Source organism: Loxodonta africana, chromosome 11 (assembly GCF_030014295.1).
Source record: "Loxodonta africana isolate mLoxAfr1 chromosome 11, mLoxAfr1.hap2, whole genome shotgun sequence".
Taxonomy (NCBI): domain Eukaryota; kingdom Metazoa; phylum Chordata; class Mammalia; order Proboscidea; family Elephantidae; genus Loxodonta; species Loxodonta africana.
The window spans coordinates 27691498-27716227 of record NC_087352.1 but is presented as its reverse complement, the minus strand read 5'-3'; the positions used below and the strand labels follow the sequence as shown (position 1 = coordinate 27716227).

Sequence of the window (24730 nt, the reverse complement as noted above, 5' to 3'; positions counted from 1 at the left end):
CTGTCCTAGATATTTCATATAAGTGGAATCATACAGTATTTGTTGTTTTGTGTCTTGCTTATTCAGCATAATGTTTTCAAGGATCACCCGTGTCCGTACCATGTATTAGAATTTCATTCCCTGAAATGAATAAGGCTGAATAATATTCTATTGTATATACATTTTGTGTATCCATTCATCTGTTGATGAATACTTGAGTTGTTTCTGCCTTTGGCTATTGTGAATAATGCTGCAATGAGCGTTGGTGTACAAGTATCTGTTTGAGTCTCTCCTTTCAGTTCTTTTGAGTATATACTCAGGAGGTCAGCAAAAAAGAGGAAGAACCTCAATGAGATGGATTGACACCATGGCTGCAACAATGGGCTCAAGCGTAACCATGATCGTGAAGATGGCGCAGGACTGGACGGCATTTCATTCTGTTGTACATAGGGTCGCTGAGTCAGAACCGACTTGATGGCACTTAACAACAACATGGTAATTCTATGTTTAACTTTTTGAGGAACTGCCAAACTGTTTCCACAGTGGCTGCACCATTTTACATTCCCACTAGCAATGCATGAGAGTTCCAATTTCTCCACATCCTCTCCAAAACTTGTTATATTCCATTTTTTGTTTGTTTTTATAATAGCCATAATAGTGGATGTAAAATGGTATCTCATTGTGGTTTTGATTTATATTTATTTCCCTAATGACTAAAAATGTTGAGCACCTTTTCATATGCTTATTACCATTTGCATATCTTTTTTGACAAATGCCTATTCATGTCCTTTATCCATTTTTTTTGAATTGGGTTGTTAGTTGTTGAGTTTTAGTTCTTTACATACTCTGGATATTAAGCCCTTATCAGAAGTATAATCTAAATATTTTCAACTATTCTGTAGGTTGTCTTTTCACTTTCTTGATAACATTCTCTGATACACAAAATTTTTGTTTATATTTTTTTCTTTTCCTCATGCTCTTGGTGTTGTCTCTAAGAATCCATTTCCAAATTCAATGTCCTTCAGGTTTAGTCTTTTTTTTTTTTTTCTGGGTTTTATTGTTTTAAAGTATGTGTTATTTAGTAGGGGAATATATGTTGGATTTAGTGTTGGAAATTCCTGGTTAAGTGAAGGTAACACGTTTTTTGTTTATTTTTCTACCAATTTTCCTGACAAATTAAGTCATTGTCCCACAGATGCTGATGTTATGGGCTCTCCCACCACCTTAGAAATAGCAATTATCTTCCTCAGATGGGAGTGGAGATCCTTAGAAACTCCACTTTCCTATTTCTGTAACTTCACTTTGCTCATTGGACACATGCTGAGACCAACAGACCTGATTCTCAACCAACTGGTCTTAGCCAATTCCTTGGTTCTTTTCACCACAGAGATCCCACAAACAATGTCAGCTTTTGAATGAAGGAAACTATTTTCATCAGAGGCAGTTCCCTCAGCACTACCTACCTCCTAAGTGCTTCCTGGCCATTAAGCTTCATTCTAATATCTCTAGGAAGGTGGAGCTCAGAATTCAACCCCAAGTTCATTGGCTTCTGCTGTTTCCCCTGCTAGGTCTTGAATCTCTTGATAAATATCAGAATTACTATAAAAGTGATCGGCCCAAGAAACAGTAAAAATGTAAGTGTAAATACAAATTATGGATACTGTCAGTATTAGATCAATCACTGATTGTACAGGCAGAGGAGAACTTTGAGGAAATCTAATGTTGAGCACCATGCTTGTCCACGGACTTCAGGTACCCTAACATTCCTTTTCCTTCTTCCACTCTATGGCCCTGTCTGGAGTCTTCTCTCTTGTCTCTGCCTGAACTGAAGTTCATGAAACTCTGAAGTTTCAGTCTACACGTATTTAAAAAACAATAGTTATTAGCTCCCAGCTATGAATGTAGGCTGTGTGACATTTTGGTGTGGTATGTCCACTTGGTTCCTGTAGCTTTGGGAAACATCTAAAATACTAGCTCTAAACATTTCTGTAAGGAGCCCTTGTGGTACAGTGGTTAAACACTCGAATGCTAACTAAAAGGCTGGCAGTTGGAATCCACTCAGAGGCTCCGCAGGAGAAAGACCTGGTGACCTGCTCTTGTAAAGATTTCAGCCTAGGAAACCCTGTGGAGCAGTTCTACTCCTTCACGTGGGGTCATTATGAGCCAGAATGGACTCCGCAGGCAGTGGGTAAACATATCTATGATCCATGCACACTACACCTACGGAATCTAGGTGCGTGCCTCTTAAAAGTAGAGAAGCCCTGTCCGTCCTCAGAGAATCTGTGTACCTTTACCCAGCACGTCTCGCAGTGGTACTTGGCCTTTGCCCAGCAGCTGAACCCACAGACAAGTGCCAAAGTCAGCGGCTCGGTGGGACTGCGCTACCCAAAAGCCTCTGCGAGCCGCGGCGGCACTGGGCCAATGAACGCTCTGGAGAGGAGAGCGTCTGCGCGTGCTTGCGGAAAACGTCTGGGCGAGACTTCCGGCGTTGTTCTCGTGGCGGACATTTTGTTTGTTCTTGGATGGAGCCGGCAGAGGAAATCCTCTGAAGCGCTTTATGGGCCCGAGGTGGCAGGATCGGGTAGGCGCTGGAGGAGCTGTCTCCACTGCACAGAGGCGTCTCCGAGGCTAGGCGGTGGCGGTGTCTGCGGTGACCCCACTTCTGTGGACGTCTGTGTTCGGGTTCTGACTTGGTCTCCCGCCTCTTAAGACCCGGCGCTGCCACCACCGGCAGCCGCGGTGATGGACCCGGCGCAGGTGGGTGCCGCGTCCCCCAGGCCCTCACCCGTCTAGTCCCTCCTCCGAATCACGAAAGTTCCGAGTGAAGGGCGCCTGCTCAGATCGCTGCAGCCCAGTGCCCGGAGTCCAGAACAACGAGGAGATCGTGGGTGGGGTCTGCGTTTCTGACAGTTGTTATGACGAAGTGTGGGAGAGTGTTCAGACAGACAGACAGACAGGCCAGCGTGAGCAAAGGCTTGGAGGTGCGACTGAGCCGGGAGCATTCGGGAGACCTGCAGTGGTCCTCACGTCTGCAGGTAGCAGAGTGCGCGGAAGAGTCACACCTGGAATGGCCGGCTGAGGAGTAGGAACTGTATTCCGAGGAGACTGGGAGACATGGAGGGTTATGAACAAAGAAGGGACTTGATGTGAGTGGGGATTTTGAAAGGATCCCATAGTTGGCTGAGGGCAGAACAGACTAGGAAAGCACTGGGGCTGAATGGTAGATAAGAGGCCAAAAGGGAGGGGCTGCGTCATTTGAAGTGGTTCTGACCAGTGTCTGGAGGACAGGGCTGTAGGGCACGAGGAAGCTGGGATGGACACCGAGGTGTGGGTTGCTGTATATTTGCTACCATTTTATGATCTCACCCTCACTTTTGGACTACCTGTTCTAAAAGAAACACAAACTGAAGGTCTTCCAATTCCAGGAGTAATTCTACTTATTCTTGCCAAAGCCGCAAAATACAGCACATGCCATACAGGATTGTCCCACCACCTTACACATTTCTGACTAAATAAATAGCATGTTTTTACCACACGATCTCTCTAATGTAAGTTGCCCTGACACAAGAAGTGTTTCCGCTCACACTATGTTGTTGTTAGTTGTTATTGAGCCCATTCAAATGCGTGGTGACCCCATGTGTGCGGAGTAGAACTGCTCCATAGGGTTTTCAAGGCTGTGACCTTTCAGAAACATATCACCAGATGTTACTTTCGAGGCCTCTCTGAGTGGGTTTGAATCGCCAACCTTTGGATTAGCAGTCCAGCACTCAAGCATTTCCGTCGCCCAAGGACTCCTCACACTTTCTATATAGTATCCTATTTGTTGTTTTCAGCCTCTGTTCAGTGTGTTTTATGAGCTACAAAACAAGCAACCAGATAAGAAAGTTCACATGTTATCTAAGTTCCTGGGTGATTTCTCACTCTGTCTCCTCTATCAAATTGATTTGATGGGAAAATTAACACTGACATCTTAAGAAATATTTTGTAGGCAATGAATCGATTTATCCTCTGTGAATTTAGACTGGCAACTAAGTGTATACCACTTTCCTTGGGGTATTTAAGACAGTATTCACTGAAATCACTTTCTGTGGGAACTGATTCTCTCATGGAACCCTATTTGAGAAGCTTGCACTAGCAGATGAGTTTATATGTGTTCATAAACAATTTGGAAACCATATATTGTGGCTTCATTTTTGGCCTGTTGCTATTAGTTGCCATCAAGTTGATTCTGACTTAACGGTGACCCTGTGTGTGCAGAGAAGATCAACTTCATAGGGTTTTCAAGGCTGTGTCCTTTCAGAAGCAGATCAAGCCTATCTTCTAGAAGCCTCTGGTTGGGTTCGAACTGCCAACCTTTTGGGTGGTAGTCTAGTGCTTAACCATTTGTGCCACCCAGGAACTCTAGTGGATGCAAATTTTTAAATGTTTAACAGTGTAAGACCAACATGAATGTGTGACTTTTGGGTGTTCCATTATTAATAGTGATATATCCACTTATTTTTTGTCTGCTTGATTTATCGCTTTCTGAGAGGACAGTCAAGAGCCAGTAATTTATACATTTGTCTTGGTTATATAGTTCTGCTATAATAGAAATACCACAAGTAGATAGCTTTAACAAACAAGTGTATTCTCTCACAGTTTAGCAGGCCAGAATCCTGAATTCAGGGTGTCAGCTCCACAGGAAGGCTTTCTGTCTCTGTCAGTTCTGGGGGAAGGTCCTTCTTCCCCTGGTCTAGGAGCTTCTCAGCGCAGGGAACCGGGGTCCAAAGGATGTGCTCCACTCCTGGGGCTTCTTGCTTCGTAGTAATGAGGTCCCACTCCTCTCTGTTCACTTCTTTCTTTTATATCTCAAAAGAGACTGACTCAAAATACAGCTTAATCCTGGAGTCTGTATCCTGCATCATTAACATAACTGCCACTAATCCTTCGTCATTAACATCATATGACACATAGGATAATCACATCAGATCACAAAATAGTGAACAATCACACAATACTGGGAATCATGGCCTGGCCAAGGTGACACATTTTGGGGGGACACAGTTCAATCCATAACAATCTTTATAGTCTTTTTTTTTTTTTTTTCATTTTTGGCTTTAAATGTTTATATATTTTTTTAAAAAATTGCCTTTGAGTCACTTCTGACTCAGCGACCCTATAGAACAAAGTAAAACCGCCCCATAGGGTTTCCAAGGAGCAGTTGGTAGATTTGAACTGCCGACCTTTTAGTCAGCAGCCGTAGCCCTTAACTACTACACCACCAGGGTTTCCTTAAATGTTTATATATGTATCATCCAAAAAAAAAACCAAACCTGTCCCACTCATAGTTTATGTGTGTGTGTGTGTGTGTGTGTGTGTGTATATAATTTTTTAAAGCCAAGTTTTTTATTAGTGTATTTCTTGCATTTGAAATACTCTTCGATGACATCCTTGCCCTGAGATTCTTTGCCATAGACCTTAATAGCCACGCAGTTAAACCAACCACTTTACAAAATTTTCCCTTTTTGTCAGTTTTGCAGAGGTCTGCCCACTCCCCTAGTTTCTTGTTGTCATCAGTCTTAATCAGGTTGATTTGGTGTTCAGCATAAAGGGCCTCCACCAACTTGACATACTAAGGCTCATCACAATTGGATGCAAGCACACAAAGATGAATTTGGTGCTTGTTTCAGGCTTTGGCAGCTTCGTGAATTCTACAAGTGAGGCCATTGTGGATGTGGGCGGTCTTAGCACCTCTCGTAAAGCAGTTATTAATATACATTACACCTGTAGCCTTCCTCTGCCATGGTGGTGGCTTATAGGTAAGGCTGAATCTTGAACACACCCAGGCCTCTACGCAAGTTGGCGGTGGCAGAGAAGAAGCTTTAATATATATTTTAATTTTAGGGAGAGATTGCCAGACTGTATTAAATGCACAGACAAACTTAATAACAAGGGTTGACATCATGGGCGAATTATCCAATAGGTAAGGTAAGCACAGTAAGCTTACTACATCGTCGGTAGTGAATAATTTCACATTTTTTCACCACATCAAAGATTCTGCTTCTAGGTACAGTTGGCATCTGTCTCTCTCCCAACCCCATAGCACATTCCTAAAGAATCAGTGCCTCTTTTCAAATTTACAATCCCTGACAGGGGTGGATGACCCAGTAAGCAAGATAAGCATAGGTGTATTTGTGCTTACTTACTGATATGTATGAAATTGTTCACTACTGATGATCTTGTAAGTGAGGTAAGCTTACCTCGATCACGGGATAATCTGCCCCTGGTTGACAAAGATATGGATCAACTGTAACTCTCCTTCCTTGCTGTAAATTTGTTAAATGGTACCACCAAATTTAAACATATTTAGCAGTTTTTATTTTTTTTAAATCCGGTTAAACATGCACATACTCCATAGCTTATCAATTCTCCAAGTTATTACCCAGTAGAGAGGAAAACATCTGTCTACAAATGACTTGATCTCAAGTGTTAAGACCAGCTTTATTCTTAGTAGCTGATCACTGGAAACAGCCAAAATACACATCACCAGGTGATAAATAAACTGTGGTATAGTCATACAATGCGCTGTTACCCAGCAATAAAATGGAACCACTATTTATGTTGTTAGGTGCTGTTGAGTCAGTTTCCACTCATAGTGACCCCATGTGCAATGGCATGATACACTGCCCAGTCCTGAGCCATGCTCACAGTTTTGTTTTGCTTGAGTCCATTGTAGCCACTGTGTCACTCCATCTCATTGAGGGTCTTCCTCTTTTTTGATGACCCTTTACCAAGCATGATGTCCTTTCCAGGGACTGATCCCTCCTGAAAACATGTCCAAACTAGGTGAGACAAAGTCTGGCTATCCTTGCTTCTAAGGGGGATTCTGGCTCTTCCAAGATAGATTTGTTTGTTCTTCTGGCAGGATATGGTATATTCAGTATTTTTCACCAACACTAATTCAAAGGCATCAAGTTTTCTTCAGTCTTATTCATTGTCCAGCTTTCACATGCATATGAGGCGATTAAAAACACCATGGCTTGGGTCAGGTGCACCTTAGTCCTTAAAGTGACATCTTTGCTTTTTAACACTTTAAAGAGATCTTTTGCAGCAGATTTGCCCAGTGCAATGCATCATTTCATTTCTTGACTGATGCTTCCGTGAGCATTGATTGTGGATCCAAGTAAAATGAAATCCTTTACAACATCAATCTTTTCTCTGTTTATCACGATGTTGCTTACTGGTCCCATTGTGACAATTTTTGTTTTCTTTATGTTGAGGTACAATCCATATGGAAGGCTGTGGTCTTCGAACTTCATCAGTGTTTCAAGTCCTCTTCACTTTCAGCAAGCAAGGCTGTGTCATCTGCATAATGCAGGTTGTTAATGAGTCTTTTTCCAGTCTGGTGCCCTTTTCTTCTTCATATAGTCCACCAAAAACCAAACCCTTTGCCGTCGAGTCGATTTTGACTCATAGCGACCCTATAGGACGGAGTAGAACTGGCCCATATGGTTTCCAAGGAGCACCTGGTAGATTTGAACTGCCGACCTTTTGGTTAGCAGCCGTAGCTTTTAACCACTATGCCACCGGGGGTTTCCTCATATAGTCCATCTTTGATTATTTGCTTAGCGTACAGATTGAATAAGTACAGTGAGAGGATATGTCATGGATTGAATTGTGTCCCCCAAAATATGTGTCAACTTGGTTAGGTCATGATTCACAGTAGTGTGTGATTGTCCTCCCTTTTCTGATTTTTCTGTGTTATAAATCATCTCTCCCTGTGGTTAAAGAGGATTAGGGTGGGATGTAACACCCTTGCTCAGGTCACACCTGATCCAATGTAAAGGGAGTTTCCCTAGGGTGTGGCCTGCACTACCTTTTATCTTACAAGAGATGGAAGGGAGGCAAGCAGAGAGGTAGGGACCTCATACCACCAAGAAAGCAGCTCCAGGAGCAGAGTGCATCCTTTGGACCTGGGGTCCCCGCGTCAGAGAAACTCCTCAACCAGGGGAAGATCGAGGACAAGGACCTTCCTTCAGAGCCCATAGAGAGAGGAAGCCTTCCCCTGGAGCTAATGCCTTGAATTTGTACTTTTAGCCTACTTTACTGTGAGGAAATAAATTTCTCTTTGTTAAAGCCATCCACTTGTGGTATTTCTGTTATACCAGCACTAGACAACTAAGGATATAACCCTTATGCACACCTTTCCTGATTTTAAACCACACGGTATGCCCTTGTTCTGTCTGAATAACTGCTTCCTGGTCTATGTATGGGTTCCTCATGAGCACAGTTAAGTGTTCTGGAATTCCCATTCTTTGCAGTGTTATCCATAATTTTTTATGATCCACACAGTCAAGCGCTGTTGCATAGTAAATAAAACACAGGTAAACATCTTTCTGGTATTCTCTGCTTTCAGCCATGATCCATCTGACATCAGCAATGATATCCCTTGTTCAGTGTCCTCTTCTGAATTCAGCATGAATTTTTGGTAGTTCCCTGTTGATGTACTGCTGGAACCACTTTTGAATGATCTTCAGAAAAATTTTACTTGTGTGTGGTATGAATAATATTGTTCGATAATTTCTGCATTCTGTTGGATCACCTTTCTTTAGAATGGATTCAAATATGGATCTCTTGCAGTGGGTTGGCAGCTAGCTCTCTTCCAAATTTCTTGGCATAGACAAGTGAGCATTCCAGCACTGCGTCTGTCTGTTGAAACATCCCAATTGGTAATTCATCAGTTCCTGCAGCCTTGTTTTTCACCAGTGTCTTCAGTGTAGCTTGGACCTCTTCCTTCAGTACCATCGGTTCTTGGTCCTGAAGTAGTTGAATATTGGCTAATTATTTTTGGTACAGTGACTCTGTGTATTCCTTCTACCTTCTTTTGATGCTTCTTTTGTTGTTTAGTATATTCCCTGAAAAATCCTTCATAATTGCAACTCAAGGCTTGAATTTTTTCTTCAGTTCTTTCAGCTTCAGAAATGCCAAGGGTGTTCTTCCCTTTTGGTTTTCTGTCACCAGGTCTGCACATTTCATTGTAATACTTTTATTCTCGAGCCGCCCTTTGAAGTCTTCTGTTCAACTCTTTTGCTTCATCATTTCTTCCTTTTTCTTTAGCTACTTGATGTTCAAGAGCAAGATTCATAGTCTCTTCTGACATCCACTTTGGTCTTTTCTTCCTTTCCTGTCTTTTTAATGACCTCTTGCTTTCTTTATGTATGATGTCCTTGATGTTATTCCACAACTCATCTGGTCTTCAGTCATTAGTGTTCAACACGTCAAATCTATTCTTGACATGGTTTCTAAATTCAGGCGGGATATACTCATGGTCATACTTTGGCTCTTGTGGACTCGTTCTAGTTTTCTTCAACTTAAACTTGAATTTGCGTATGAGCAATTAATAGTCTGTTCCACAGTCAGCCCCTGGCCTTGTTCTGACTGATGATATTGAGCTTTTCCATCATATCTTTCCACAGATGTTGTCGATTTGATTCCTGTGTATTCCATCTGGTGAGTTCCATGTGTATAGTTGTCGTTTATGTTGTTGGAAAAAGCTATTTGCAATGAAGAAGTCATTAGTGTTGCAAAATTCTATTCTGCCATCTCCAGCATTGTTTCTGTCTCCAAGGCCATATTTTCCAACCACTAATCCTTCTTTGTTTCCAACTTTCACATTCCAATCGCCAGTAATTATCAGTGCATCATGATAGCATGTTTGATCAATTTCAGACTGCAGAAGTCGGTAAAAATCTTCAATTTCTTCATCTTTGGCCTTAGTGGTTGGTGTGTAAATTTGAATAATAGTTGTATTAACTGGTCTTCCTTGTAGGTGTATGGATATTATCCTATCACTGACAGCATTGTACTTCAGGATAGATCTTGAAATGTTCTTTTTGGCAATGAACATGACACCATTCTTCAATTTGTCATTCCCGGCATAACAGACCATATGATTGTCTGATTCAGAATGGCCAGTACCAGTCCATTTCAGCCTAGGATATTGATGTTTATGTGTTCCATTTCATCTTTGACAACTTCCAATTTTCCTTGATTCATACTTTGTATGTAGAAATCATTGAACCATATCATTAATATCACACACAAGTAAAATTTTGCTGAAGATCATTCAAAAGCGGTTCCAGCAGCACATCAAAGTCAAGCCAAATTCAGAAGAGAAGGTGGAACAAGGGTATCATTGCTGACATCAAATGGATCATGGCTGAAAGCAGAGAATACCAGAAAGATGTTTACCTGTGTTTTATTGACTATGTAAAAGCATTTGACTGTGTGGATCCTAGGAAATTATGGATAACATTGCAAAGAATGGGAATTCCAGAACACTTAATTGTGCTCCTGAGGAACCTGTACTTAGAGCTAGAGACAGCCATTCAGACAGAACAAAGGAATACTGCATGGTTTAAAATCAGGAAAGGTGTGCATCAGGGTGGTATCCTTTCACCGTATTTATTCAGTCTGTATACTGAGCAAATAATCAGAGAAGTTGGACTACAGGAAGAAGAAAGGGGCATCAGGATTGGAAAAAGACTCATTAACAACCTGCATTATGCAGACAATATAACTTTGCTTGCTGAAAGTGAAGAGGACTTGAAGCACTTACTGACGAAGATCAAAGACCACAGCCTTCAATATGGATTATACAACATAAAGAAAACAAAAATCCTCACAATGGGATCAGTAAGCAACATCATGATAAATGAAGAAAAGATTGAACCTGTAAAGGATTTCATCTTACTTGGATCCACAATCAATGCCCATGGAAGCAGCACTCAGGAAATGAAATGATGCATTGCATTGGGCAAATCTGCTGCAGAAGATCTCCTTGAAGTGTTAAAAAGCAAAGGTGTCACTTTAAGGACTAACGTGTGCTTGACCCAAGCCATGGTGTTTTCAATCGCCTCATATGCGTGAGAAAGCTGGATAATAAATAAGGAAGACTGAAGAAGAATCAGTGCCTTTGAGTTATTGTGTTGGTGAAGAACACTGAATATACCATGTCCTGCCAGAAGAATGAACAAATCTGTCTTGGAAGAAGTACAGCCAGAATTCTCATTTGAAGAGAGGATGGTGAGACTTTGTCTCACCTACTTTGGACATGTTTGCAGGAGGGACCAGTCTATGGGGAAGGACATCATGCTTGGTAAAGTAGAAGGTCAGCAAAAAAAGAGAAAGACCCTCAAGGAGATGGATTGACACAGTGGCTGCAACAATGGGCTCAAGCATAGCAATGATTGTGAGGATGGCTCAGGACTAGGCAGTGTTTCATTTTGTTGTACATAGGGTGGCTATGAGTCAGAACTGACTCGACGGCACCTAACAACAACAACAATTTCCACTGCTTGGTAAGTGTCTCCCAAATTTTTTGGCATAGGCGAGTGATAACTTCCAGCACTGCATCTATTTGTTGAAACATCCCAGTTCATGATCCATCAGTTCTTGGAGCCTTGTGGAGTTTGGATTTCTTCCTTTAGTGCCATCAGCTCTTGGTCATACACTACCTCTTGAAATGGTTGAACATCAACCAGTTCTTTTTGGTACAGTGGATCTGTATATTCCTTCCATCTTCTTTTGATGCTTTCTGTTATTTAGTATTTTCCCTGCAGAATCCTTGAGTACTGAAACGAGGCTTGAATATTCTCTTTAGTTCTTTCAGCTTGAGAAATGCCAAGCATGTTCTTCTCTTTTGGTTTTCTGACTCCAGGTCTTTGCTGATTTCATTATAATACTCCATCTTCTCAAGCCGCCCTTTGAAATCTTCTGTTCAGCTTTTTTTATGTCATCATTTCTTCCTTTGGCTTTAGCTACTAAGCCTTCAAGATTAAGATTCAGAGTCTCTTCAGACATCCATTTTGGTCTTTTCTTTGTCTTTTTAATGACCTCTTGCTTTCTTCATGTATGATGTCCTTGATGTCATTCCACAACTCATCTGGTCTTTGGTCACTAGTGTTCAATGTGTCAAATCTGTTCTTGAGAGAGTTTCTAAATTCAGGTGGGATATACTCAGGGTTGTACTTTGGCTCTTGTGGACTTGTTCTAATTTTCTTTAGCTTCAGCTTGAACTTGCATGTAATCATTTGATGGTCTGTTCCTCAGTCGGCCTCTGGCCTTGTTTTGATTGATGATATTAATCTTTGCCATCGTCTCTTGCCACAGATGTAGTTGATTTGATTCCTGTGTATTCCATCTGGTGAGTTCCACATGTTTAAAAACCAAAAAACCAAACCTGTTGCTGTCGCGTTGATTCTAACTCATAGCAACCCTATAGGACAGAGCAGAACTGCCCCATAGGGTTTCCAAGGAGTGGCTGGTGGATTCAGACTGCCAACCTTTTTGGTCTGTAGCTGAGCTCTTAACCACTGCACCACCAGGACTTCTCCACATGTAGAGTCATTGTTCATATTGTTGAAAAAAACTATTTGTAATGAAGAAATCATTGGTCTTATAAATCACCAGTAATTATTAATGCATCTTGATTGCATGTTTGATCAATATCAGACTACAGAAATTGGTGAAAATCTCCAGTTCCTTCATCTTTGTCATTACTGGTTAGTGCGTACATTTGAATAATAGTGTATTAACTGGTCTTCCTTGTAGGCGTATGGATATTACCTTATAACTGACAGCTTTGTACTTCAGGATGGATCTTCAAGCGTTCTTTTTGATGATGAAAGCTTCACCATTCCTCATCAATTTGTCATTTCCTGCATAGTATACCATATAATAGTCCAATTCAAAATGGCCTATGCTAGTCCATTGCAGCTCACTATTGTCTAGGATATCGATGTTTATGTGTTGCATTTCATTTTTGATGACTTCCAATTTTCTAGGTTCATACTTCATACATTCCACGTTCGTTATTAATGGATGTTTGCAGCAGTTTCTTCTCATTTTGAGTCATGCCTCTTCAGTAAATGAAGGTCCCAAAAGCTTGACTCCATCCATATCATTAAGGTCAACTCTGTTTTGAGAAGGCAGCTCTTCCCCAGTCGTATTTTGAGTGCCTTCCAACCTGAGGGGCTCATCTTTTGGCAGTGTATTAGACAGCGTATTGCTGCTATTTATAAGGTTTTCACTGGCCCAGGTCTTTCATTGCTAGGTCTTTCATAGTTTGTCTTAGTCGGGAAGCTCAGCTGATACCTTTCCACCTTGGGTGACCCTGCTGGTATTTGAAATACCAGTGACGTAGCTTCTAGCATCATAGCAACATGCAAACCACCACAGTATGACCAACTGACAGACGTGTGGAGAAACTCCTGATATAAAAGGAAGGTACTGTGAAATCTGTGAGCCGGAGCTTGATGGGACTGCCTTGTTTTTCTGGGTCTGGCAAATTTTCTGCCTTTGACAGGGTGTAGTCTTACCACTTTTCTGTCACTCTCTATTAGTGGAAGATATTTGAGTTTCCCTTTTCTGACAGGTTTCCACCTTACCCATGTTCTGGGTTTTGTAGGTTTTACTGTATTAAGAGTTGTTTCTGTGCCAGTGGATCTAAACGTAAAAACATATATATATATATATATATTTTTTTTTTTTTTTAAATTAGTTTCTGTTAGAGGCACTCTCCCATGCTGGGCCTTAAGCAGGAGCCTGAGACTCTGTCCCTTCCCCCAGGTACTTCCAGCATCCTGTGTGTCTACATCTCTGTCACAACAAGGGACAGTACTTGATTCTGGAATATGCTTTAAGGGGCCAGCCCTACATAGCAGTGCACAAGTACCACCTATTTTCTGAAATGCTGAGTAATACGCTGATCACTCCAGCCTATAAAAACCACAGTTATTATGGAGAAAACATTGCAGTTTCTCCTGATCACAAGGATTCTATGAGGACACAATTGTGTTCTAAGTTATTGCACCCTGGTCCAAATGTGCCAGAGTCGGGTGGTTGGCTAGAAGCTGTGGGGCCTGAGGGTCCTGTGGGCCACAGGTAGGTCACTGCTCGTAGCTTGGATAAGTGTTTTGATTATTTTTCTTCTCAGCTATTGGCAAATATCCTCCCACAATGTCAATTTTAATTGCTGTTGTAAAAATTATAACTGTATCCCTTACTCAGGATCCCAAATCAGGAGGAGTGACTGGGGGTAGAGGTTGTGAACCCCCAGAACACCCAGGGTCCGTGGCCCTGTGCCCAGGACAGCTGCTCGAGACTGAGGACAGGGCATGTGGGCCACTAGCAAGCTCAGCGCACCATAAGCAATCAATGAGTCCTTTGCCTTCCAACTTGGAGGGAGAGGCAGTGCTGGTGGGTAGTGAGAACTGTATTACCCAGAAGTACCTGTGCCTTGAGCTGCCAGCTCTTAGCCAGTGATAGCCAGGAGAGAGGGACATTTTGGTTGGAACGCCTTACACTGAAGGGGGCCTCTGGCCTTATGGTGATCATTTTGGCTTTGGCACTGCAGCATGTCTTGTGACCAGACAAAATTCCCATATTCAGAGACTTAGTTTCTCCAGGTAGAGTCCCTGAGATGCACACTAGCAAGTCTGCACCACCTATGTGATGCTCACAGAACAGAAGTGCCTCCTAGGCTGGGCTGGGTACAGCAGTGGCTGCTGGTCCTGCTCTGCCTACAGGCTCCAGTGATGCCCCAGGCCTTAACCCATCTTGATATGGGGCATCGTGTGTCCTGCATCTCTTCACTTTTCCGTTTCCCTGCTATTGCATCTGCAGGCCCCGAGAAGGGTGGCTCAGTCTAAACCAGGGTTATGTGGAGAGGTCTCTTTGGCACCCGGTGAGATAAGGGGTGAAAAGGTGTCCCAGGCACACAAAACTATCATGTGCAAATAATTACGGGTGAGACACCTGTGAGTGTTCAGCAAACCGCAGGTCCCCTTTCTTTGTGGTGGACACAGCGTAGAGGGACAGGGTTCGTGCCTGAGGTTACAAGTTTAGGAACTGGGCCTCTATTCTGAGAGTTGTCAAGTGCCACCGAGTCAGTTCCAGCTCATGAGAACCCTATAGGACAGAGTAGAACTGCCCCATAGGGACCCTATAGGACAGAGTAGAACTGCCCCGTAGGGACCCTATAGGACAGAGTAGAACTGCCCCATAGGGTTTCCAAGGAGCGGCTGGTAGATTTGGTAGTTGGAGCCATAATGGCTTTGCAGCAGAGGAAGGAAGTAGCCTGACATAGTCTTAACAGGATTCCTCTGACTGCAGAGTGGACAACAGACTGGGGGTGAGGGTGGGGTGATGATGGAGACCAGTGTGGAAATAAAGACCATCCAAATGAGAACAAGTGAAGGCTGTTCATTAAGAGCTTACTACGGCAAGGGAAGCACTGGTGGCCCAGTGGTTAAGAGCTCAGCTGCTAACCAAAAGGCTGGCAGTTTGAATCTACGAGCCGCTCCTTGGAAGCTGTATGGGGCAGTTCTACTCTATCCTGTAGGGTTGCTGTGAGTCAGAATCGACTTGATGGCAATGGCTTTGGTTTTAGGAGTCCTGCTGGTACAGTGGTTAAGCATTCAGCTGCTAACCAAAAAGGTCTGCAGTTTGACTCCACCAGCCGCTCCTTGGAAATCCTACGGGGCAGTTCTACTTTGTCCTGTAGGGTCCTTATGAGTCGGAATTGACATGACGGTACTGGTGTTTTTTTGTTTGTTTGTTTTTTAATGGCGAGGAAGTCAGTCACCATCATCTGGCATTTGGCAGACAGGGAAATTGGAAAGCTTTATAGTGGGAAAAAGGGAAGGTTTCAGGTATGGAGTTTGGAGTTGTTGGCATAAGGAAGCTGCAGGCGGGCTAATGAAGCAGGGTATCCTATATGACTGGTTAGGAGTGCATATTTATCTTTCTCTGGTTGGTCCCACAAATTAAGGAAGCTGTTATCGTTCTAGTCCTGACCATCTTGGAGCTGATTGCTGCACAATCTGTGGTTTGGCTTCCAGGGCTGGTTGCATCAGAGGTTGTGAATCAGAGTACTGTTTATATATATGTCTGTCTACTGTCCACTTGTATATTCAGTCTCTCACAGGGAAATGAGGAAGGAGGCTACTGCGGTAGTCCAGGTGAGTGTTGAGGGGGCTGGGCCAGAGTGGTTGCTGTGGAGGTGGCAGAAGTAGTTTTCTCAGTCTCTTATTCTACTAAGACTATTGTGGATTGCATTGTGTGCCTCCAGAATATACACTGAAGTCCTGGCCCCCGTACCTGTGGATGTTATCTTGCTTGGAAATAGGGTTTTGCTTTTTTGTTAATGAGGCCATGCCAGAGTAGGGTGGGTCCTAAACCTAATCCCTTCTGGGCAATGTCCTATAAAGGGGGCACTTAAGGGAGAAGAGACAACGTGAGGAACCTTCTACAAGCCAAGAAATGCCAAGGAATGCCTGGGGCTACGGACAAGGAAGTGGCCGCCCCTAGAGCCCATCCCCTAATTTGGATTTCTAGCCCCTAAAACTGTGCAATGATAAATTTCTGTTCTTTAAAGCTACCCACTTGTGTTTTTTTTGTATGGCAGCACTAGGTAACTAAGACAGACTGTGTCTTCTGAAGCAGATAGTAAGACAGAAGACGATGATGACCCAAGGTTTTGGGCTTAGCAGCTAGAAGGATGGAAATGCCATCAGCCTTGATTGAGGGGTCAGTTGTAAGAGTTATTTTCAGAGGATAGGTGGAGATAGAAATGTTGTGACTGTGGAGGGGACAGCATGTTTGTGGTTGGCAGAATAATGGCCTCCTGAAGATGTCTGTGCCCTAATCCCAGGAACCTGTGACTATGTGACTTTACATGCAAAAGAGACTGCACACGTGATTGAGGTAAAGATTGAGATGGAAAGATTATTCTGGGTTATCCAGTGGGCCCAGTGTAAACACAAAGGTGCTTATAAGAGGGAGGCAGAAGGGCTGAAACCAGAGAAGGAGATTTGACAAAGCAGAAGTCAAAATGATCTGATTGCTGGTTGGGAAGACAGAGGAAGGGGCCAGAAGCCAATGAATGCAGGCAGACTTTAGAAGCTTAAAAAGGCAAGAAAATGGATTCTCCCCTAGAGCCTCTAGAAGGAATACAACCCTACCAATACTTTGACTTTAGCTCAGTGAAACCCATTTTGGACTATGACATCCAGAGGTGTAAGTTAATATATTTGTGTTGTTTTAAACCACAAACCCGTTGCTGTTGAGTCGATTCCGACTCGTAACAACCCTATAGGACCGAGTAGAACTGCTGTATAGCGTTTCCAAGGAGCGACTGGTAGATTCAAACTGCTGACCTTTTGGTTAGCAGCTGAGCTCTTAACCACTGAGCCACCAGGGCTCCAAAGTTAGGCCACAGAGTTAGTAATAATTTGCTACACCAGCATTAGGAAACTAATACAGGGTGCACCAGAGAAATGGAAAAGGGCAGGTCAGTGGCATCACAAGATGGGTACAGGGGGTGTGGACTACACTGGGTGACACGGTCAGGGGGTGACACCAAAATGACTGTAAAGTTTTTGTGCAGTGTTTAAGTAGAAATTTATTATTCTTTATTAAATTATCCATGTACTTAGTTATAATAACAAAAACATTTTTCGTAAGCTCAGCTGAAATGTATTAATATACCTATAAGGCTAAAACTCTGTAACTTTTTGAGCCTTCTAATGCACTCTGGTTGGAGCTGTCATTATTACCCAATTACAGTGACCTTTGGATCACGTAGTTTTGTAGTTTCGTCTGCACACGCTGTAAGCACGGGCTCTTGTTTTTGTTGCTGCTGGTGTTTTTATAGTTGCTGATTTTGTCAAATTTTCTGGCCTTTTAACTACAATATTGTTATAATTAGTGTCTGTGAACCTATATCAATAACATTTTTGAAAATGAAGTAATAATCAAAGGAAAAGAACTAAAAAAGGTTTCTGCTCGGTTACTAACAATGTTGTAACTAATAATGTTGTAATTCAATGCAGAAAGATTTTACAAAACAATTTTGTTGTTAGTATTTATATAATCTAAGAAATATTACATTAAAGCAATTTACAACTATATCACATATTATTCCATGATTAAAATTGATAATAAACATTACTAAGGATTATGTGATGCCACTACAGTCTGCATGTGGTTCTGGCTGCCTGTGACTGAAGCAAGGAACAAGACCAGGTGGGGAGGCCTTCAAAGCAAAATGGGGGCTGTCCTTGACAGTGGGGGCCCTTGGTGATCTGGGCAGGATGGGATCCTGATTGTACTGCCAAGTACTCTTTGAATGCCATGTACAGAGTGACATATGGGGAGTCTAGGGAGGTGTGTATTGATGGGCCAGAAGGGTAGCAGTAGAGAGTCGGAGATGAGGGGGGTGTGATCCAAAGAGTGATGTGCACAAGAGGAAGGAGTAGGAACTGACAGTCCTAGGGCCGTTACTAGAGAGAGCCCAGGTTTGTGCCTGAGAGGCATGACCTGGGGTAGTCTGGGGGAATTGGCTGGCTGGAGAGGAGTGGGACTCTGCATGCCAAGCCTAGAACTTAGATGGCATCCATCTGCCCACCTGTCTGTTGTGGCTGTCGCTGACACAGTGATCACTAGGGTCATGAGGACGATGTGAGGACCGACGGCACTGATGCCTCGTATTTCCTCTGACTTGGAGAACAGGGGAAGTGGCTGAGCAGGGGTTTTTATAAGTGGATTGCGGGGGCTCGGGCAAAAGACTTTTCATGGACCTCACCAACCTCCACATTACAGGGCTCTGTGATCTTCGAGGATGTGTTCGTGTACTTCTCCCAGGAGGAGTGGGGGCTCCTTGATGAGGCTCAGAGACTCCTGTACTGCAGTGTGATGCTGGAGAACTTTGCACTTATAGCCTCACTGGGTAAGGACCACATCCCCATCGTGATGATGACCCCAGCATCCTTTTCCCTTTTCCCCAGGAACCACTCTGTCCTTTGTACAGTTGGATCATGGGTACTTTTTCTGACCCCAGTTTCCTGCAGTAGGTGCTGTGGGTGCCAGGCTGAGCTGTATGGAGCTTGCCCACCTCTCACTCACTGAGGAGCCCTGAAGTCATGCAGTCAAGTGTTTGCAGGTCACTAGAGCTGCAGTCTGCCTAATGGATCCCATTTGGCTCATGTACTTTCTGGGCTGGTAAATCTGTCCAAAACGCTTCCTCCAGGTGACATATTCTGGGGCCTAACTGTCCCAGGAATTGCAGGCACTGGCATAATCACTATTTGCAGGGGACCATTGGGCTGTTCCTGCAAAACCTTCTTTCAAAGTTGTTTTTGTAATAGTTTTCTTACCTGTGGTCTGTCATAATGTGGGTTGCCCTAGGCCAATGCTGGCCACTCAGCTGCCCTATCCTTCTCTTAGGAATTGCTTCTTCCAGATCACACATAGTCACTCAACTGGAGCAAGGAGAAGAGCCCTGGGTGCCTGACCAGGTGGATATGATTCCAGCCCCAGCAAGAAAGGTCAAGAGAGGACCTGATCCTGGTGAGTGGATGCCAGAGAAGGGCACAATGTCAAAGCTGGTTTCACATTGTCCCAGCAACATTGTCACACCAGCGTTTGGTTCTGAGGCCAGTGGCCACACTGTATTTCTTCCTCTCCATCCCCATTCTTGGCAGTTTGTGACATCATTTCCAGTCCGACTTCTGGCCTCTGGCTATCTCCCACTCCCTGGCCTCTACCTCTTCCTCACTCCTCTGCATGGCTTAGTCTGCAGTGTTCTCCAACACTGGCCTGCACTTAGTGTGTCATGAGATGTGCCCACATCCTTAAATAGTCCTTGAACACCAGCTACTCCCTTGTCATTGAATTTTCCTGGGCTGGGACACACCCTTCTGTATAGCACTCACCTGCCACCAGCAGCCAAGGCCTTCCTGAAAGCCATTTGCTGAGGTATGAGTTGGAGACCCTGTTTCCTCTCTTGCACTGCACTTGTGCCCTCACCCTCCAGGAGCCCAGCTCCCTCATTCATAAATGGGTCAACATATATTTATGATAGAGTTGCCCTTTTTCACTGAAGTCAACATAAACTTCACCAGAATTTCTCTGCTTTCAGGCTGTTGGTGTGGAGTGCATGAGAAGGAGGCACCTTCTGAGCAGAGTGTCTCTGTAGGAGTGTCACAGGTCAGGACTCCCATGGCAGGTCCAGGTACCCAGAAGACCCACTACTGTGACATATGTGGTTTAGTACTGAAAGACATTTTGCATCAAGCCGAACACCAGGGAAGCAAAGCCAGGCAGAAACCATACATGTGCTGGGCATGTGAGAAGCGATTCTGGTTCAGTGCAAACCTTCCCCAGCACCAGAAGCAGCACAGTGGAGAGAAACTCTTCAGAAGTGAGGAGGGCAGGGACTCTGGGAAGAGCTGCAGAGTCTACATGCCACAGGAGACCTACACATACAGGGAGGGTGGGAAGGAGTTCTTGACCACCTGTGGGCTTCTTCAGCCCGAGGTCCCTCACAGTGAGGTGAAGCTCCACAAGAGCACTGAGTACGGGGGTACATTTTGCACTGCGCAGAGGCATTGCAAGTGCAGCAAATGCTGGAAAGCCTTCAGCCCCAAAGACACACTTGTTCACCATCAGAGAATCCACATCCTAGATACGTCTTATGAGTGCAGTGAATGTGGGAAATTCTTTAACTGCAACTCCAATCTTGTCCGACACCAGAAGGTCCACACAGGAGCCAGGCCTTATATATGCAGCAAATGTGGAAAAGCCTTTAATTGCAAAGACACACTTGTTCGGCATCAGAGAATCCACACTGAAGAGAGGCCTTATGAGTGCAGTGAATGTGGAAAATTCTTTAGCCAAAGCTCTGACCTTTTTAAACACCAGACAGTTCACACTGGCGAAAGGCCTTATGAATGCAGTGACTGTGGGAAATTCTTTAGACAAATCTCTGGTCTTACGGAACACAGGCGAGTTCACACAGGTGAAAGGCTCTATCAGTGTGGCAAATGTGCGAAATTGTTTAGTAGCAAGTCTAACCTCATTCGACACCAGGAAGTTCACACAGGAGCAAGGCCCTATGTCTGCAACGAATGTGGGAAGGAGTTCAACCGCAAACACACACTTATTCTACACCAGAGAATTCATACTGGAGAAAAGCCTTATGTGTGCAGTGAATGTAGGAAAGCCTTTAGCCAAAGCTCCCACCTTATTGTACACTGGAGAACTCATAGCCGTGACTATGAGTGCAGCAAATGTGGGAAAGCCTTTAGCTGCACCTCTAAACTCATTCAGCACCAGAAAGTTCACTCTGGAGAAAAGCCTTATGAGTGTAACAAATGTGGGAAAGCCTTTACCCAAAGGCCAAATCTTATTCGGCACTGGAAAGTTCACACTGGAGAAAGGCCTTATGTATGCAGCGAATGTGGGAAAGAGTTCAACCGCAAACACACACTTGTACTGCACCAGAAAATTCACACTGGAGACAAGACTTGAGTGCAGCAAATGTGGAAAATCATTTCACCAAAGCAACCACCTAAGAAAGGGCTTAGCAGTGCTGTCTCCCTGTTTAACATAACAACTCACCCCACTCAGAGTGAAGCTCTGAGAGGCATACTGCGGGGGAGGGCATTAGTCAGAAGCGGAACCTCACACATGAACATCCACACTGGGAAGATTCCTTGTGAGTACCAAGTATGTGAGATGTTCTCCGAAGTTTAGTTGTACTTTCTAAACCACCAAGGGCCTTTGCCAGGGTTATGTGACTGCTGGTACCTGTGGCAGACACCATCCTGTCTCTCCCACCTGGCCAAGTCCCACAGTGTGTGTCAGTCACCCCAGCATGCTTAGGGTAGGCAGATCCCTATGCTCTCCCCCCAGTCCTAGAAGAACTCATGAATGGTCTCATAGCACTTTGGAGGCCTTCATTTCCTCCCTTCTGTTTGGCTTAGGCATGGAAGTAATCAGCTTTGTCCCAGAGGATACAAGATGAGCTCTGCAGCCGGCTTGCAGAGGTTTACCTACTTCATGAACATTTTTGATTTCATGTGACGCTCATTACGGATGTATCTGGGTTCCAGTTACTCAGCCCTGGAACTACCTGCCTCCCATTGCTCTTGTTTGTGCAATAATAAAGGCCTTATTGTTTAAACCTTCTTTAATCTTGTAGGTTCTGTTTATTATGTGGAGAGTGCTGCAAACAGAATCGTGTTCTGCCAGCTCTTGTGGGAGTCCCCAGTTTTCTATGCCTCAGATGGGGGCACTTCAGTTTTGACCTAATTTCCATTGCTGCCCAAGGCCTAGGAAACGCTGCAGGGCTTTTTGAGACTGGCGTGGATGCCAGAATACATGGCTGCCAGGATATTTGTGGGCCCAGAGGTAACCATGAGGAGGGGATATAGAAACATTTTGGTTTTAAGGCCTTTAGAAGTAGAAACCAACTGGGAATTTGGCTTTTAAGCTGGGCCCCAAAATATGCGTTAGTATTTCCTGAGCAAAGTGGGTGAAGTATGTTTCAAATGGAGAGAAAAATGGCCTGGGAATACCTTAAGTTCAGAAGATGCACGTGGACTTCACATAGTGAGAAACTTTATAGTAAGAAACTTAAGCAACTTTCACACAAATGAAGTAAATAATGGAAATTAGCAAATTGATGCCAAAAAGTAATTGCAGAAAGTAGATATGATTTTTGGTAATTCAGTAATTCATATCCTTTATGATTCTGTATCTTCCATCTGGTTAAACTCATTAAATAGACGGAAGACACTAAAGTTTTGTTCCAAACACTCTCAGTGTAAGAATGAGTACAAAATCCAAAGTCTTCATTCTCTATCCTAAGTGTCTGCATGGTTATCCTTGTATACTTTCAATGAGTTTATATCAGCAAAAAATAAATACAAAGGCTCAGCTTGAAGAGATATTTAAGTTTGCCAGTGAAATTGGTGTCACTTTGAAAATCCCACATGACTATGAATCAGCTGGTGTAAAAGCTGAGGAATTTCGCTTGGAGTTTTACATTTCATTCCCACATCTTTTTAGAATCTAAAATTAGCTCCAATTTGCCAGAGTTTAAAGCAAGTTCTGCATTGATACTTGGGTTTTGACTCAATCTATTTTCAAGTGGGTTGTAGGTTCTCAGTATGGTGGAGTAACGGGGTCTGATTTACACTCCTGCCATAAATGATATAAAACTAGTCAATATACTTGGAGCCACTGCTTGGGAGGAACGCGCAGCAAGTGAGCTAGCATTCCTCCTTGCCTCCTGCTAGGGAACTTCCCAAAGCAGCCCTGGGCAGAGAAGTTCAGAGGGCAGAGAGTGGAAGCAAATGGGATCAGAGCCCAGGGCCGCAGAGGCGGACGGACTCCTTACAGTGGCCTAAGAAGTGGGATATGCACAAAGAAAAAGTCTCAGAAGTCTACATGGCGCGCCCTGGGTGTGTGGCAGGAAACGAAGGTGTGTGTGTGCAGGGGGAAACCCCACAAGGCCTGCTAGAGAAGGGCCGTGGGGGCTGAGAGCTGGTTGGAGGTTGCAGAGGCCACACTGAGCAAGGGACAACAGAATCCTGACTTGCCAGAAGGGAGAGGTTTACCTGCGCAGCCAAGGCCTTCGGTGGAGACTCCAGAAAAACCACACCCAGTAGGAGTGACAAGTGAGTAGCATATGGGCTCCCTCCGTGAAGAGATGAGAACCACGGCTATAGTTTTAAGCCAATGAAGGCGCAGAGACGGGCATTTCCGTTCATGTGCACCACCTCGGGGCAGGACTTGCGGCGTCATTCTTGTGGCATTCACCTTGCTTACCAGTTTGTTTGCTTGAGGCTCCAGAGCACGAGGTCCGAAAGAGGTGGCAGGACTGAGAAGGTAGAGGAGGAGGCATTGTCACCACTGCACAGAAGTGGGTCTGAGATTCGGCGGTGACCCCGCCTCCAGGCCTGGCTGGAGACTGAGGTACCTGGGTCCCGCCCATCACCCTCTGCGCCCCGGCCCCGCTCTGCCCCCAGGTTCCAGGCCACTGTGCTGAGGGACCTGGTTTTTTTTTTCAGCTAGTGAGTGTCCAGGCTGCCCCGTCCTGAACCGCATCTTTTGATCTTCAAGTCCCAAATGGGGCAGGTGCTCATGTCCCTGGGCCCAGGCACTGGTCCTGCAGGAAGGGGTGCTCATGGTGGAGACCCCGTTTGCTGAGAACTAGTGGGATGAGGGATGGGGGAGAGACCTCAGCAGAGGGACTGGCAAGGATAAAGGCTGGAGGTGCAACTGAGCTGGAGCAACAAGGAAATCTGGAGTCCGTCATGTGACTGCAGGGCGCAGAGCGTTAGGAATTGCAGCTGGATGGTAGCCTGGGGAATTGTGCCTTCATTCTCAGGATGTTGGGAGCCATGGAAGGTTGTGAACAGAGGATGAACACAGTGTGAATTAGGCTTTTAAATGTTGAACAAAAGCTCCACAGAGAGGTTGAGTTTTAGTACAAATTCACAGTCGGGAAGAGGCAACAGTGAGGTCCTAGGCCCAGAGTTTGCCTGGTTCCAGGGTGGGGCAAGGGTACGGGTAGCCCTGAGCCCACAGAGCTCTGTAACAGTTGCCTAATTCTCATGACTTCCCCCTTCTTCTCACAGCTTCCGGTGGCTTCGGAAGCCCTTATGGACTCTATACAAGTAAGTGCAAGGCATCCTGGGGCCTCAATGGTCCTGACCCCACCCATGTGGTCTCTGGGTTTGTGGTGTACTAGGACTCTTCACCTGTTATTCTTCTAGCCCTTAAGTGGAGACTCTGAACAAACTCCAAGTCCAGAGTTCTAAGTTTAGGCCAGAAGCTCTATGGAGTAATTTCTGTTGCTGGCAACCAATGCAATGAGGTGTGTGTGGAAGGTTGTCCCAGGCATAGGTACTGGTATGTGCAA

At 44.3% G+C, this 24730-nt stretch overlaps 1 protein-coding gene across 1 annotated transcript; it reads left to right on the top strand.

Moving 5' to 3' along the window:
- Positions 1 to 2441: 2441 nt before the first annotated feature.
- Positions 2442 to 23789, top strand: LOC100667661 (zinc finger protein 671). Its single transcript, XM_010586654.3, has 4 exons — positions 2442 to 2736; positions 18622 to 18748; positions 19246 to 19368; positions 19940 to 23789. Exons 1-4 carry the CDS (start codon positions 2722 to 2724, stop codon positions 21328 to 21330), a joined length of 1656 nt encoding a protein of 551 aa, XP_010584956.1. The 5' UTR covers positions 2442 to 2721; the 3' UTR covers positions 21331 to 23789.
- Positions 23790 to 24730: the final 941 nt, after the last annotated feature.